Below are 15,161 nucleotides of genomic sequence, written 5' to 3' on the forward strand. Positions count from 1 at the left end.
CTTGGGGACACTTAACCCTGCCGTGTCCCACCCCACCGCTTTGTCAGAGTCCCCCTCGACCCCCTCCCTGCTGCTTCCTGCCCAGCTGGGGCTGCTCAGTGCCAATCCAGCCCTGCAGGAGCACGCTGCCAGATGCACAAAGAGGGCCTTTCTGCCACCAGGAACACAGAGGGAGTGGACTTTCGCCCTGGAAAACGAGGCCACAAAGGCCCTGGCCCAAGCAGAGAAATGCGTGGCTTCGCTCCAGTCCCATGTCAATGGTGCTTGTGCTCAGAATACAAAGGGTGGTGAGGAAGCAGAGCCTCTGGGCCATGAAAGGCAGCCAGTCCGGGGTGTACCCAGGGGTCCCTGCTCTCCGACCAGCCCTCTTTGCACCCAAGTGCTGCCTGCACCCCTGCCAGACCCCAGCACTTGCTTGCCATGAGGGACTGTTCCAGGTGATCCCTGAACGGGGCTGGCACAGTGGTGTGGTGGCCATGGGGCTGCCCCTGGCATCCTGAAATGAAGAGAAGCCCTGTGCAACCAAGGCTGTGCCACTCTGCAGGGAAGTTGAGCAGCACCTTCCCGCAACAGAAGTGTTCAGAGGCTCCTGGCTCCCAGCCACCATGTCCATAGCTCTTGTCTGCACGCACAGTCCTCACTCTGCCAAGTACCTGACGTACAGTCCCACGCACTGGGACAAAGAGAAGTCACAAGCTCTGTTTGTCACCTCCTGGTGCCCTAGAAAGCCATACCCAGCCTACAGGCTGGAGACTGGCCATGGGTTTGCTTGCTCTGCGCCATCATCCACGTGCCAAGGAGCCAGGATGGGGTTTCCTGGCTCCCCGGAGATGCTGTCCCAGAAGCAGCTATTGCGCCCTGCCAGCAGCATCACTTCCCAGACAGACGCACCAGGCTTGGCTCTGGCCCTGCCCACCACTGCCTGGGGAAGGACAGGGCAGTTGATATCACTATCAGCTGGTCATGTCCCTGATGGAACCCCTTCGCCATGTCTCTGTATGGCCACATCCCAACCCAGAAGGACCCAGGACTCTGTGAGAGCCCAGACTCATCAAGTCCTCCCACTCAATGCCAGCACCTGACTGAAGCCTGACAAGCAGCCCAGGGAGGCATCAGCACCCCTCACTCCACATTGGACCTCTCCAGCCTGCTGAGGCCCAGGCAAGAAGGTGAAGTTCTGCCTTTCCTTCTTCTTCCCCTCCATGGTGAGGGTCCCAACACACCCTGCCTCCTGCAGGACTGGCTGCCACAGGATAGTGGACTCAAGTGGTGGGGCCAGGACTCTGCCAGAGGGTGGCTGGAGCTGCAGACTGCCACCAGCTGCTGCCAGCTCCTGATTTCCTCTTTGCTTTGCCCAGTAGCTGAGACTGGAAACACTTCTGGGGGTCTCTAGGCCAAGCCCTGCTCAAAGCAGGGTGCTGAGTGCCTTGTCCAATTGAGATCTGGAGGGCTGGCAACAAAGGACAGAAGCCCCCACGGAGAAGGAGATGGGGCAAAGGAAGCATACAAAGTTTGCCTGGCACAGACTGCTCCTTCCCTGGTATGGCTGGCTGGGGAGAAAAACAGCACTTTGGTCACTGATGAGGAATCAGAGTGAACCTACAAGGCCTGAAGCTGGCAGGGAGCTGTGGATTTCCCCAGCAGCCAGACCCAAAAGGTGCTGTACCAAGCCTCCAGTGTCTGCTTCTTGCAGCACCTGGCAGAGAAGGCACAAATCAGCAGCTTCATTAATCGCTTGTGATCACTAGAAGTTTTATTTTGATGCAGTAAAAACAAACCCACCTGTTCTGCAGGCTGCAACTTAGCACTGCTCCCACACTGTGTTCCAGAGCCAGCTACTCATCCCTGGGGATATGGGTGCCTGGCACAGGGAATTTTTTGAGATCGTTTTATGGCCATTTGGCTTTATGAGACACTGGCTGCAACACTGAGCACTCCCCTCCCTCCTCACAGCATTTACAGCCAGCAGCAGGTCCCCTGCCCCAGCAGTGAGGGTACTGGGCACCCAGCACCTCTGAGATGCAGGGGGGGCACACCAAAGGCACTGGGGCTGCATGGGGCAGCAAAGGATTCGTCATGCAGGTGCAGGGCTTAGTGGCATTAAGTGTAGCATCACCTGAGAAGTGTGGCAAGACTGGCAGGACTATTATTCATGGCTGAAAAGTCACAAGGAGCAGCCCCTCCAATCCACCCGCAGCCTCTCTCCAAGCTGCTCCAGTCTGTACCCCTGCAAGAGGCTGGGGCCACCTGGGCAGCCAAGCACACACTCCTGCACTCCTATGATGGAAAGGAGTACTCTTAGAAGCATTGACAATGCATTACACATAGTGTTCCTTTCCCAGCTTTTCACACTCAGTGTGAGCAGAAAAAACACTTTTTCTTTCTGCAGGAGCTTTCAGCCTGTAAAAGACTCCCCATCATCAGCCATCAACCCTGCTGAGGCTCTGGAGGTCTCCATTCCTGAGTGATTCCCAGGCTGTTGAGCAGGGCAGCAGCTCTTCAGCTTCGAGTGCAATTTGCCATGTGTCTCTGAAGGGCAGACTCATGCCTGTGTCTACTGCTCACACATGTCCTTTTCTCCTCAGCACAACACCTGGAGACCCAGCACTGGAAGATGGCTGCACCCTCATATAAAGCTCATGAGCAGGTCCCTGGCAGGCTGCTCCCCTCTGGACCATATCCGGGTCAGGCTTTGCTCCTATAATTTCCTTTAGGAAGTTTATCAAAAACACCTCTAGTCTCACGGTTAATTTTTTTCCCCCTCAGTGCTTGATGTAAATGTCTTTGCAGGTGGTTTACATGCATTTGCTCTTATTCCAACATAGTCTTTTAGCATAAATAATTCCCTTCTTTATTTTGAGTAAACACTCTTCTATATTTACAGACATTAATCATATTACTTCCATTACTGTGTTTTGCTAGGCGCAGCACTTTCAGCTCTGCCAGTCTCACAACGCAGGGCCCTCCATCCCTCCCCAGGCTCAGGAAGGATGTCTGGGGTGCTCTGTCTTCCCCTCTATTCCAAGATGAATACCTTTCCTAGCACTGAGATCCTTGTTCCCAGTGCCCTGCATGATGCCCTACACCCCCTCCACACCTGCACTAGCAAAACCAGAGCATAGGGCAGGACACCACAGGAGAGGTCCCCACCTCTCCCCCTGCCAAGGGGCAGGCTCTGGGCTGCAGCCTTGTGCATGGGGAGCACCCACTCCATCCCTGGCTCCCACATGCTCTGCCATTGACCTCTTTCTTCCCTTGATGAGAAGGTTTTGCTTCCCATTGAGGTCCAGACTCCCCAGTGGCTGATTAGAAAGCAGGCCTGACTTTGTTAGGCTGGGCAGCAGGACCCGGGTGGGCTCCCCTCCCGGCGTTAGCATCAGCAGGGCATTTGCTCACAGCTGCAGCAGCCTCAGGCACTGACACCTACCTTCAGAGTGGTGGGAGAGGGTGAGCAGGCTGACACAGGAGGCGCCGATGCCAGAGCCGAAGACAGTGATCCGCAAGGGATCTCCCCCAAAGAAGGCGATGTTCTCGCTGACCCAGCGCAGCGCCTGGATCTGGTCCAGCAGCCCGTAATTGCCCTTGGCAGCCTGGTCCCCCGTGCTCAGGAACCCTGAAGGTCAAGGGGAGCCCAGTTAGGGATGAGGAAACAGGCAAGGTCCTGATTTCCCACCCCTCTTCCCCAGACCTAGGGTAGCTTCTGTGAGACCTATTCCACCATGAGACTATGCTACCAAGAGAGTTTTGTGAGTTTTAAACTGGAGCAGGGCTCCAGCCACCCTCTGGTGGGGTGAAAGGCTGAGCTGCAAACCTCAGCCTCTCTGGCCAACAACAAGTAGTGACAAGATAAAGGGCACAAAGTTCTGTCCGGCCCATACCACCACCTGTGCTACAGCAGCTCAAGACATCTCGCACAAGCTCCAAGGAAAGCTCAGAAAGCATCAGTGGCTGCAGGCAGGTGAGCGTGTGCACAGCCAATGCTTTCCATGGACTAGTGTGGATGGGAGGGGTGGGGGGAGGGAGGCTCCATAAATGCAAGGAGGTTGGCTGGGAAGAGAGAAACCTACTGCAGCTTAAAACACAAAGGCTCTCAGTGAGGAAGAAGGTGAGAAATGCTTTCAATAGCACAGGAAACACCCATGATAAGTTATCACTCTTTCGTTTGCTTTGACTTTAAGCACGAAGCCAAAGCCATGGGTCGGAGGTAAAATTGAGGCAGGTAACCCCAGCACGCAGGGAGCGGCCCCAGGTCTGTGCTAGCACTTGGAAGTGGTCTAGCTGGGTGTGGTGCACCACCTCAATCGAAATGATGAAGGCACCAGGTAAATATAATGTCATATTGCGACTCATGTGTCTTATCTTTGCACCTATCCATCTAAAAGGCTGGACTTCTAACATAAAAGGTTTTGAATAGGTTTACTATCATCTTCCACATGAAACTATGGGCTCTGGAGGCCATTAGAGGAATGTGCTGCCCCAGATACCAGGCACGAGCTCAAGGGAGAGCACCATGCTAGGCTGGATGGCTAGGAAGAGGGCCACAGCTTGGCTTGGAAAGTAGCTTTTCCCAAATCTCTACACCGCTTGTTCTCATACTGCTAAGAGAAGCACGGGTGGTGTTCCACACAAGCCTCCTGTGTCTCAGCCCCTGGGGGTTTCTGCTGCTTCAGGCAGAGGACTGCACTGTCTCTTGACCCTCTGTCCTCATTTTGCCTCTCTAAGTCACCAGTGCTTTTGGAAACAGGACTGCCACCCTCCTCTGCATGGCACCTGACACCTTCTGTGGTCCCCACTGCAGGCCACCACATCATTGTGGGTTGCTGAGGGGGTCCCAGCAGCACAACTGGCGTGGAGGCTGCCTGTGCCCAGGGAGGGAGAGCTGCCAGGTCCCCAGGACAGCCAGGCAGTACCCGCTGGCACCTCACCCGTCTGAGCCCTCTCAGGAGGAGATGCTGGGTAAACACATTTATTATTCATTTAACCACAAACCAATATTTGCTTTCAGTTGAGCCAGTTTGTGTAAATGAGCCGGGGCGGGGGCTGCTGCCAGGACCCAGATTAGGCTGTGACCACGTGCTGGGGGCTCTGCCACGTGGCACCCACTTGGCTGCCAGGGCAGAAGGCAGGGGCAGTGCCCACAGCGCATCCCACCAGGCCCTCCGCCCCCCTCCGCCCCCTTTCTGGCTGGTCCAAGTGCGGTCAGACACGAGGCTGTCACCCTGCCCGGCCGTGCTGCTGGCACAGCCCACGCCAGCCAGCTCGTACCGAGCACTCCAACGCGGTAGTTGAGGGTGATGACAATCACGTTCCCATAGCTGGCCAGGATGCTGCCGTCTATCATGTTCCCCGTGCCCTCCATGTACGAGCCACCATGGATATAGACCATCACCGGCTTGGCCCCGCTGTCCCGGATGTCTGGAAGGAGAGGTGGTTAAACACAGGACCGCAGTGATGGCCACAGCACCCTGCCCGACAGGCAGACCAAGTGCAAGGGCAATGCCAGCTGCCAGGACCAGGGAGGGGGCTTAGGAGCCAAAGCCAGAGCTCTCCTGGGGGCCACAGCATGGACTCCCAAAGCCAAACACCACTGAACCAACCCTGCCAGCCCCTCTCTGGGAGGTGGCTATTGCTGCACTGTCCCCACACTGCTGTCCCCTTAGGGGTCTGAGCACATGAGGGAGGGATGCTGGCTGGACCCTGCTGCTCCTCCCCAGAGCTGGGCTCTGGCATGGTGTGGGAGCCAGGTCAGGTCTGCTGTGGGTGGGAGTTGCAGAGTCCAGCCCCAGGATGCAGCCCCATGTCTTGTCTTTGGCTGGACCAAGCACTCCGTGAGTCCTGGAAGCTGGCATTGTGGAGGGGGGCAGGGATGGGGGTGTGCAGGACCTAGAAGTAGGGGGAAGAGCACTGATGTGTGCTCCAATGTCTTACTCTCCCACTCCCCCTTCCCATTCCCCTGGGAAGGCAGAGACCTGCCTGTCTGGATGTAAACCCATGGCACCCCAGTGCCCAGACACAGACATGGTGATGAGGTAGACCGTGTATGCACGTGTGCATGTCAGGGAGGTGAGCACGGCATCTGGACGAGGACAGGGCATGAGGCATGGAGTGAGGATGGAGAATGGGACCCTCGGAAGAAGGATGGTGGGAGCCCAGGGGACAGGGAGGAGCCATGCTCCCTCTCTTGACTTCTGTTCAGGGGACATTCTGCCCCTTCTACCCTACTGGCTGGAGATCCCTCATGGCCACTCACAAGGGAATAATATCCTGGTGCACCTTGCCCATGTCACACAGACGAGGCAGTTGCACCTGCCATGGAGACAATGCCAGGTCCCACATGCCTGTGCTGCCCAGCCCTGTCCTGGGCTGGCCATCCAGCACCAATGGACTTTGTCCTCCCTTGTGCTCACTCACGCCCAGCACCTCGCTCAGGTGGGCTGGCAGGGCCTGCTTGGCCTCAGCTGCCCCAGGCAGCTGCTGCTCCCTGCCTGCCTCCCTCAGCAGTGCAGCAGAGTCCCACCAGGACTGGGACTCCTGGGGCACAGCCACACCAACGCCAGCGCCCAGCTGGGCTGTTCATGCTCCCTCACGGCCACCCAGCCCCTGCCCATGTCCACTCCTCCCTGTGGTTTGCCTATTGCAGGGGGCTGCAGGCCAGGCTGAATGGTATCTGTGGCCATTCTCACCTCCAGCTGTAGCCCATGGCATGCCTAAAGGTGGCCTCCCATACAGAAAACCTCTTATCTCCAGGAGAATGAGGCTACACCAAACCAGAAACCTGTGTTGGCTCTTTTCCTATTGCCAGAATGTAGCCAGACAAATGCACACACCAGGGGAGCAAAAAGTGCTTGCAGCTCCTCCAGGACAGACAGTGCCTGTGTGGCACAGCTACATCAGCACCAGGACATCTGCTTGAAATGTGAGGGGCAGGAACATCAGTGCCTGTGCCCATGTCTTCTCCTCCATTCTGCACCCTCTCCCTGACACAGGAAGGGCCCTCCTCACGGCAGAATGGCAACAACGTACAGATGTACCAGGAAACAAACAGCTCCAGCGTGCTGCAGCACATTTTGGTGTGTGTGGATTGAGCACAGTCGCCTCACTTAGGCTGAACGCCAGTTTACGCCTGGTACAAGAGATCATGGGGCACAGGTTAGCCGGAGTAAACAACAGGGTTCTAGTACTGCCAAGGAAAAGTTTTTCATCTATTTCCCAGATCCTAAATGCCATCTGCCAGGCCTTGTTCGAGCTGCCCTGGGCCTTCTGCACACCATGAGGCTTTACTGTCCTCAACACATTAGGGCTGTACCCTGGCCAACTCTTCCTCCTACCTCCTCATAACCTCTCTGCAGCCAAACATGCTGACTCCACAACCTGCAGACAAATCACCCTGCTTTACTAAAAATAGCCTATTCTGCAGCTTGCTTAGTCCTGGCATACATCTAGAATCACATCTGCTTGAAGGGCCACTTGCTCTGTCTTGGCTGGTGCTTGCAAGCAAGACCTCACTTCCACTGGGTGAAGAAGGAGAGAAGTCAGCAGAAGCCAGGCGGGGCTGGACCCTGGGTCTCCTGTGCACAGCCAGACGCCCTTTGGGTGCCAAGTGTCCAGGCTGCTGGCACCGCCACGGCAGGGCCAGGCAAGGGTGGATGAGGAGGTTGCTGGCTCCCGGATGCATGTCACCGACTCTGGAGGGATGAGGCTGGAGGTGGGATGTGACCGGGCTCAGGGTGAAATGGGCCCAGGTGCCCGAGGGCTTCCCTCCTCCCAAGCTGCCATGCTTCCTCCCTGCCCTCGCTCCAGCTGAGCAGGAGCAAACTTCTCCTGAAGCGGAAAAACCCCCATGAGCTTCCCCCCACCGGGAGGAGGGGAAGGTCCTGGGTGCCCTGCACAGCCGGCCAGCCTGCCCCCCACCCCGCGCAGCTGCCTGGCACGGCAGACAGACACACACAGGGCTCCCTGGGGTGGCAGCGGATGGCGGGCAAACGGAGCTGCTTTGCGTGTCATGCAGTGGCAGCCTCGAGCACAGAAATACCTTCGTCTTCATCACCGTCATTATCCGCTAAGTCCTCGCCCTGTTTCTTAGCGCTGGCTCCTAGGGACCAAACATGAGGAGACAGAACAAAAAGGAAAAGAAAAGGAAATAAAAATAAAACAAAACAAACAAAAAAAAAAAAAAAGAAAAAAAGAAAAAAGAAAGAAAAAAAAAAGAACACAAAAAAAAAAAAAAGAGAATTCAAAAATAGCATGATAGCAGAGACAGTGGGGCCACGCCTGTGCCCCACAGCACCGCTGGCTACTCACACTGCACCTCTCCCAGAGCCAGGGCAGTGATGGGCACGGGCAGGACTGCCCCAGGAGTGTGCCAGAGTGCCACTTCACCCAGGCCCCTTCCCCAATCCTCCCTGGGGAGGGCTGGGGTGGCAGGGGAGGCACGAGTGAGGCTGTGACAGCATCAGCGCTGGTGGTGCATGAGCCTCTCAGAGCACTTGCCCATCCGCCTGCATCCCAGCCTGGCCCCCACCTGATCATGCACCCTCAGCTCCAGGTAAGGCTCCCTCTCCTAGCAGCCAGCTGGGAACAGGAGCCCTGCTCCCAGCTCTGGCCACTGACCACCAGGCAGGTTTTTGTCCATCACCCTCACATGGTGTGTGGCTCCTTGTTGTGCCTAGCCACAAACCACTGGTACCACTGCATGAGACCACCACAGCATGCAGGGATCCCTCATGACACCTACTCCCATGAGCTGTCTGGCTCCATCCTGCACCAACTCCCTCCTTACAAGACTAGTTCCATGTTTCACTGAGGATTTCAAAGGCACCAATCAGCTTGACCTGACCAAGGCAGATTCCTAAACATATTCGTTTCTGTAACATCCTGAATGCCTTACAGTTCTGTGTCCCTTCACCAACTGGGGCATGGGCCAGCCCAGTAGCCCCATGTGGAATGCTGCTGTGGATGGCTTGCTTTGAGCTTGGCACTCCCCAAACTGCAGCCAGCAGGAGTCAGGAGAGGTGGCCTGTGGGCTGGCAGGGAGCAGGGGTGCTGAAAAACCTGTGCCAAAACCCCACCCCTCCAAAGGACTGTATGCCAATGTAGGCACAAAGGCAAGTGCTCTGTGCTCTGGAGCTCTGAATTTCAGGAAGAGGCTGGGTGTTCTCAGCCCCTGAGAGCTGCAGACCAACACCTGCAACTCCTCTCCTCCCTAATGCCTGCAACAAAAAGTTCCCCAGATGATGGCAACCTCTGGGGAGACAGCAGGGTTTCCCCCAGGCAGGACTTACCCACACAGTGCCTGCACTGCCCAGTGACTTTCCCCTGAGACAAGGGGCTCTGACACCCTGTCAGGCACCCAGCTGATCCAAGAGTTCTACTGCCACCACCAACGGGCCCCATTGACACTGCAAGGGCTTTCACAGCCCCCAGCAAAGCTCCCATGAGCAAGGGGCAAGCTGTGGCTGCATGGAACTACAGGGTTCCATGCACAAAACCGGTCAGAAAGACAAAACTCAGGAGCCATGCTCACTGTCAGTCTGGGAGTGGCATTCTGCAGGTGACACAGGAGGTGGATAACAGAAATGGTAGCATGGAGTGGGACAGGATTTGAATTTACAAGGAATCTGTGATGGGGGAGGAAGAGATCTGGAATGACTGTGAGGCAGCTCCATCAGGGTGAGAGGCTTGTAGAATGCCTTAAGCAGCCATGACCAGCTGGAGAAAATCTGGAGGAGTAGCAACCAGAAACCTCGAAAAATCCAGCAGGTATGAAAAGTTTACAGAAGGCTGGGTCACATGAAACCTTGGAGCAGAGGCATCCCAACATCCCAACACATGAAAGACTACTGTGAGGTGGAACAGCAAGTCCCTCTCAGGCAGTCCTGGGGCTACAGGAAGCAGGATGAGAAGAAAACCTTTCTGGCAGAAAGGGCAGTGAAGCACTCAAAGAGGTGGCCTGGAGAGGTGTTTAAGACCAGGCGAGACACACTGTCAGAAGAGGTGAGGTAGAACTGCTCCTGCCAAGGGCAAGGATGTATCACTTGTTTCTTGTGCTGATTTTCCCCACCATGGTCCAGCGCCCCCACTCCCCACCCCGTCACCTCCTGCTTCACCACCCAGCCACCCTCTGAGCATCTCACATCCTTCTCTTTTCAGCCAGCACCACCTCCATCCCTGTCATCTCTTGCCCCAGCATCTTCCTATTGCATCCTTCCCACACTGCCTGCCCAGCCCGCCCCCAGCCACACACTTGGCCGGGCGTGCGCAGCCACTCGGCCTCTTTGCAGGAGGCTGCAAGCTTGACCTACTGTGTCTTCACTAGGAAGAGCTGCAAGCCCAGAATGCACTTAAATGACAAAGTACTCGTACAGTATTTGCTAACCAGTGCTATGCACCAACCTCTTGGTACTTCTAAGGAATAGGGATTTTTCTCTAATGAAGACCACAGCCAGTGAGCCTTGATCCACACTGTACTTCAGAGTTGAGAAGCTGACCACAGGCAGCTGGAGATAATTTTCCACTCCCAAAGACCCTGGTGCTGTTAAAGCCCTGGAATTGGCCAGGCTGCAGCCCTCCAGCCTGGTCTCCTTCAGGGGACAAAAAGTCTCTGTGCAGATAAGAATGGAGGAATTAGCTATGAGGACTTGTCAGGTTGTAAAATAGGGCAGTGGACAACATCTCTGTGACCTGAGCAACCGTCCTAGCTGAGCAGGGAGGGATCCAGCTGCAGACTGCTGCTGCAGAGTTTAGGGATGGCTGGGACAAGCCTCCAGCAACCTGAGCTTCAGGCACCACGGAAGAGATGGCAGAAAGCAGCACTTGGGAAGCTAAGCAAAGCAGGAGTGCAGTGATGCAGGCCAGGGGAAGGGGAACAGCAGTGGCATGTGTGTGTGGCAGATGCAAAGCACAAACCTCACCCATCAGCAGGAACTGGCCAGGGTGGTTACGGCCAACACAGATTCTTGTGACCACGTGGGCTTTTTGCCTCTTGCTGCAATGTTCACCTCCAGCACAACCCACCAATCCCCACAGCTTGTGAGAGCAATCACAGCTTCACTTCCCTCACTTTCCACTGGCTCCTGCCATGTTCAGGGACACCCAGCCCAGGAGGTCTTCCTCTGCTCTAAGAAACACCACCACGCAGAGCCCTGCAGCACCCACTCTCATGAGGATGGGTTTAAGCCTGCGGACTCACAGCTGAAAAAACTAAAAGGGCTCGTGGCTCTTATTCTCCTTACCCATCAAAAACACCCTCCACTAACCCAGGAGGTGAATGTCTGTTGTCTGGCACTTCACTTTAAGCTGCCTGCAAAGTGACATTGTTCAGGCCGATAGGAAGGATGCATATGCTCTTATCGGAAGCACTAGGAAGATTTAAGTTCAAGTTTAGTAAAAAAAAAAAAAAATCACTTTGCCTGAAACACGGGCATCCATGCTGGATTTATTCTATCTTAAGTAAACCATACCAGCAGCACTGACACCAGTGCAAACAGAGATAAAGCAGGGTAAGGAGCCTCAGTTCTCAGAGCCTTCATTCTCAGCATGGTGTGGATAAGAGAAGAGCAGGAGCCTGAGATGACACCTTTCCAGTTCCAAATGTCTGTTCAGAACACCCATAGGCAGCTCCAGCACCCTCTCCTCAGCGGGAGCTCCCCGGGGCACCCACTCCTGCAAAGTAGACACGATGCTGCAGGGAGCAGGAGCCTCTGATGGCTACATGCACCCAAAGGTACACCTGCTGCCAGCCACAGCATCTCAGCTGCCTCTCTGGTAGTGACAAAGAACAGGGTCAAGAATGGTGCAGCTGTTGAACTTGCTGCTGCACAGGCAGGGACAGCTCAGCTGGGACCTGTGTCTGAGGGCCCTTCCAGCTCCAGGACTGCAGCACACCTTGGTGCTGCCCTGCCCCTCCCCGCCCTGGAATGATGCACAGGAGTTGTCTCCATCTCTGAGCGGATTCTATAAAAGCACTGCATCTTCTCACGCTCTGCTGCCTCCAGCAGCACAAACACCGACCCTCACCTTTGCAAATCGCTCCCCGGAGTGGAAGCGGAGCACCAGGGCGGTGGTCTGCCCACAGCCAGCTCTGCAAAGCAGCAGCCTTTGAGGGGGCTGGGAAGAAGCTTCCAGCAAGGAAGCACTGCAGAATTTGTGCAGCTGTAGGGAAGCCTCAGCTGGTACTTGGACAAGTCAGCTTCTTGGAGAGCAGCAGAGAAGCTGCCGAAGTGCTCCCTGAGACCAGGAGCTGCTGGGAGCTCCAGCCACCCTCACACAGCAGAGGAAGACACTGGGCCTGCACATTTGTCTCTGTAATGTCGCAGACTCCTCACAGTCCCAGCCAGAGAGATTTGGGCATTCACTAATGAAAACCAGGAAGAGCTGCTAAGTGCGGGGCAACCACATTTTTCCCCTCCAAAAATGACATCCACCTCCTCATGCCCTGCCCAGGCTGGTGAGGAAGGGAAGGAAAAATCATCTTGGCATCTACCACAGCCAAAAACAGGCTGGAAGTGTTGGCAGCACAAAGCATGGGGCAGAGCTGCATCTTGCACATAGGTACTGTACTCTCAGGAAGTGTGTCTGTGCATGTGTATGTGTACATGGTCTTTGGGTGGGCAGCACTATTTTTGCAGCAAAATCTGAGCCTCAAATGAGCCTCAGTACTGTCAGCTCTCCTGGCACCATGCATGGCTAGCTGCTCTCAAAGCACTGCTGCCCGGTATTGCTACCAGAGAAGGGACCAATGCATATGGAGGAGACTGGCATTTAGACAATTTCCACATAGGAAATGACTGTGGGCACGGAAACAGGGATGTTTTTCTGTCCCAGAGATAAACAAGCATGACTGATAAATTCTTAGTCCTTTGTCTGCTCTGAAATACACAGAGCTTAGCGGTGGCAGAAGTCATGAAAATTCCAGTAAGGTGGGAGCTGAGGAATTTTCAACCACCAAAATACTGTTCTGTGAGAGGAGAGCTTATCACTGCTCATCTGTGGCCTTAGAAATAGTAATCATAATTATTCCAGAATGAGTCAATGTTCAAATGTTCAACCTGAGGAAATGAGCATTGCAGGTACATTACCCTCTCCCCAAGCATTACTAACCTAGGATACACAACGAGGAGTGTGGGAGCTTCTGTGTTTCATCACAAGTGACTCAAATTAATTCAAGCCAACAGCTACCAGAGCCTGGCCAGAGCTGGAGGGAAGTGCAAGTGTCTGGGTGCTTTAATTCTTGGCATGCCACACCTGATGTCCAAATGGCTGGCACTGGGGATCTGCTGGTCCATGAGTCAACAGAGGCCAGTGGGGACAAAGGGAATGTCCCCCACCGGCTCCCTGGGAGGTGACCAGAGGCAACTGCAGATGGGCTGCAAAGAAACCCAGCCTGTGAGCGGAGCCAGCAGGGAGGGAAACCCAGAAGATGAGCAGCACACCCAAGGTGTTTTGTCATGCCTTATATCATCCCCTTCTCTGGCAGTAACTTGGAGCCTGCTTCCCTGGCCCTGGCTGCAGGGCTGGGGCTGGCGGGGGTCTGCCAGCCCTGGCAGCCGGTGGGAGGGCCGGGAGAGGAAGCGCTTTGAAGTGGCTGGTGATCACTGGCACAGCCGGCTCCGGAGGCAGCGTGCAGAGACTCCCTAATGTGGCAGCCCTTTCAGGGGCAGCCTTGGCACTCAGAGAGATGGCGTGTGAATAGCCAGGACAGCAACAGGAAAAGCAAAGCAAAGAAACCAAACAACAGAACTGGGGGAAATGGCTGGAAGGAAAGCGCTCCCCAAACCTCCAAGCCCAGCTGCACTGACCCCACCAAACCCAGGGGTGCAGGGAGACAGAGGCTGGGATGCAGGGATGCTGCTGCTGCAGGATGCCCAGGACAGCAGCCCGTGCCAGCCAGGCGCCCTGTACTGAGCCTTTCAGAAGAGCTTGGCTGCCTGACCATCCACACGTTCATCTTTAGGATGCACAGAGCAGTCAGCTCTCCCTGCCTGCAAGGGAGCTGTGTGGAGGGATGGGTGAGGCATTGGGTTTGACATGGAACCAAGCCAGCTACCATTTGTACATCTCTACTCCCTCGCGCATGTCACTGGTTGGGAATACAGGATCATTTAGGGGCAACTGGAGAAGGTCAGTGGAGGCAAGGCAAAGCAGATGTGTCTGAACTGGAGGTGCTCAGCTGCCCATGGGGCAGCTAGGGCTCAGGGAGACTGCTGTGCCATGGGCTGGAGACCAAACCTGGCAGGACTGGTACTAGCATGGGAGTGTGAGCAGTGGGGAGCAGCCTTGGCAGGCACAAGACTCAGGGCAGAATCTGCAGCATTTACACAGCCAGGAGAGGCTTTATGCTTTTGACCAAGGAGCTCTGGATGCAAAATCATCAGGGATGCAACGGGGGGAAAGCTCAGCCCAGGATGGACTGCAGTCCCCCATCACACAGGTCCTTCCCTGAGCAGGTCCATACACTCCCCAGTGGGGTGACCCAACCCAAAGGGTGGATGCATTTCAGTGCTACCTGCCACCAGAGGCTACCCCTCATGCCCAGGGATGGGGAGGCTGTCAGTGCCAGTAGGATGAAGGTGGGAGTGCAGGCTCAGCCCAGGAGAAGCTGTTCTGAAAGGCCTGGAACAACATGAGCATCCTCATGACCTGACCCCAGAGCTGTGCTCCCAGCTGGCTGGAGCATCTGTGGCGCTCCTCCCAGTGGGAAGCAGGGGGTGGCAAGGTGGGCTGCTTGGAGGGTCCACAGTCCGGGTAGCAGCACAGAGAGGTGCTGGAGGCGTCCTGCAGGCCGGGGGCCAGCCAGGCACCCTCTCACTCTCTCACTCTCTCTCTCTTTCCTCTCTGTGCCTCTCTGCCGGTCGGCTTGCTACATACCTCCTTTCCTACATATTTTCTTGTTGGGCTTTCGGGTGCATTCCTTGGAAATCCGTTTTACTGTAAAATGAATAAAAGACTACAAAATAACAGGAGGTACCACTGATGGGAGTGGGCATGCAATCACAACCACGCTGCTACCCTCCCACCGCCCCTGGGACCGCGGGAGGTGGGGAAGGAGCGTCGCCATGGGAGGAAAACTCTGGGCCAGCCGTGCTGGGCGAGAAGGAAGGCATGATGCATTCCATGGGCCCCAGAGACAGAGGAGTGGAGCCAGTCAGCCTGGAAGAAGCCAC

At 55.6% G+C, this 15,161-nt stretch overlaps 1 protein-coding gene across 5 annotated transcripts in view; it reads right to left on the minus strand.

Annotated features, from left to right (window-relative positions):
* Nucleotides 1–15,161, minus strand: part of NLGN3 (neuroligin 3) — a 40,229-nt gene that overhangs the window by 4,485 nt on the left and 20,583 nt on the right. Inside the window, exons 3-6 of one of the 5 annotated variants that reach the window (XM_021534555.4) lie at nucleotides 14,866–14,925; nucleotides 8,033–8,092; nucleotides 5,266–5,415; nucleotides 3,428–3,613 (exon numbers count right to left, since the gene is read on the minus strand). The exons of 1 other annotated variant lie outside the window; for it this stretch is intronic. In XM_021534555.4, coding sequence (XP_021390230.1) covers nucleotides 3,428–3,613; nucleotides 5,266–5,415; nucleotides 8,033–8,092; nucleotides 14,866–14,925 — 456 coding nt within the window. The remainder of the gene's footprint in view (nucleotides 1–3,427; nucleotides 3,614–5,265; nucleotides 5,416–8,032; nucleotides 8,093–14,865; nucleotides 14,926–15,161) is intronic. 3 more of the 5 variants (XM_021534556.4, XM_021534557.4, XM_085570630.1) reach the window with 3 other exon arrangements.

The sequence above is a fragment of the Lonchura striata genome, chromosome 4A, assembly GCF_050655825.1.
Source record: "Lonchura striata isolate lonStrDom1 chromosome 4A, ASM5065582v1, whole genome shotgun sequence".
NCBI lineage: Eukaryota > Metazoa > Chordata > Aves > Passeriformes > Estrildidae > Lonchura > Lonchura striata.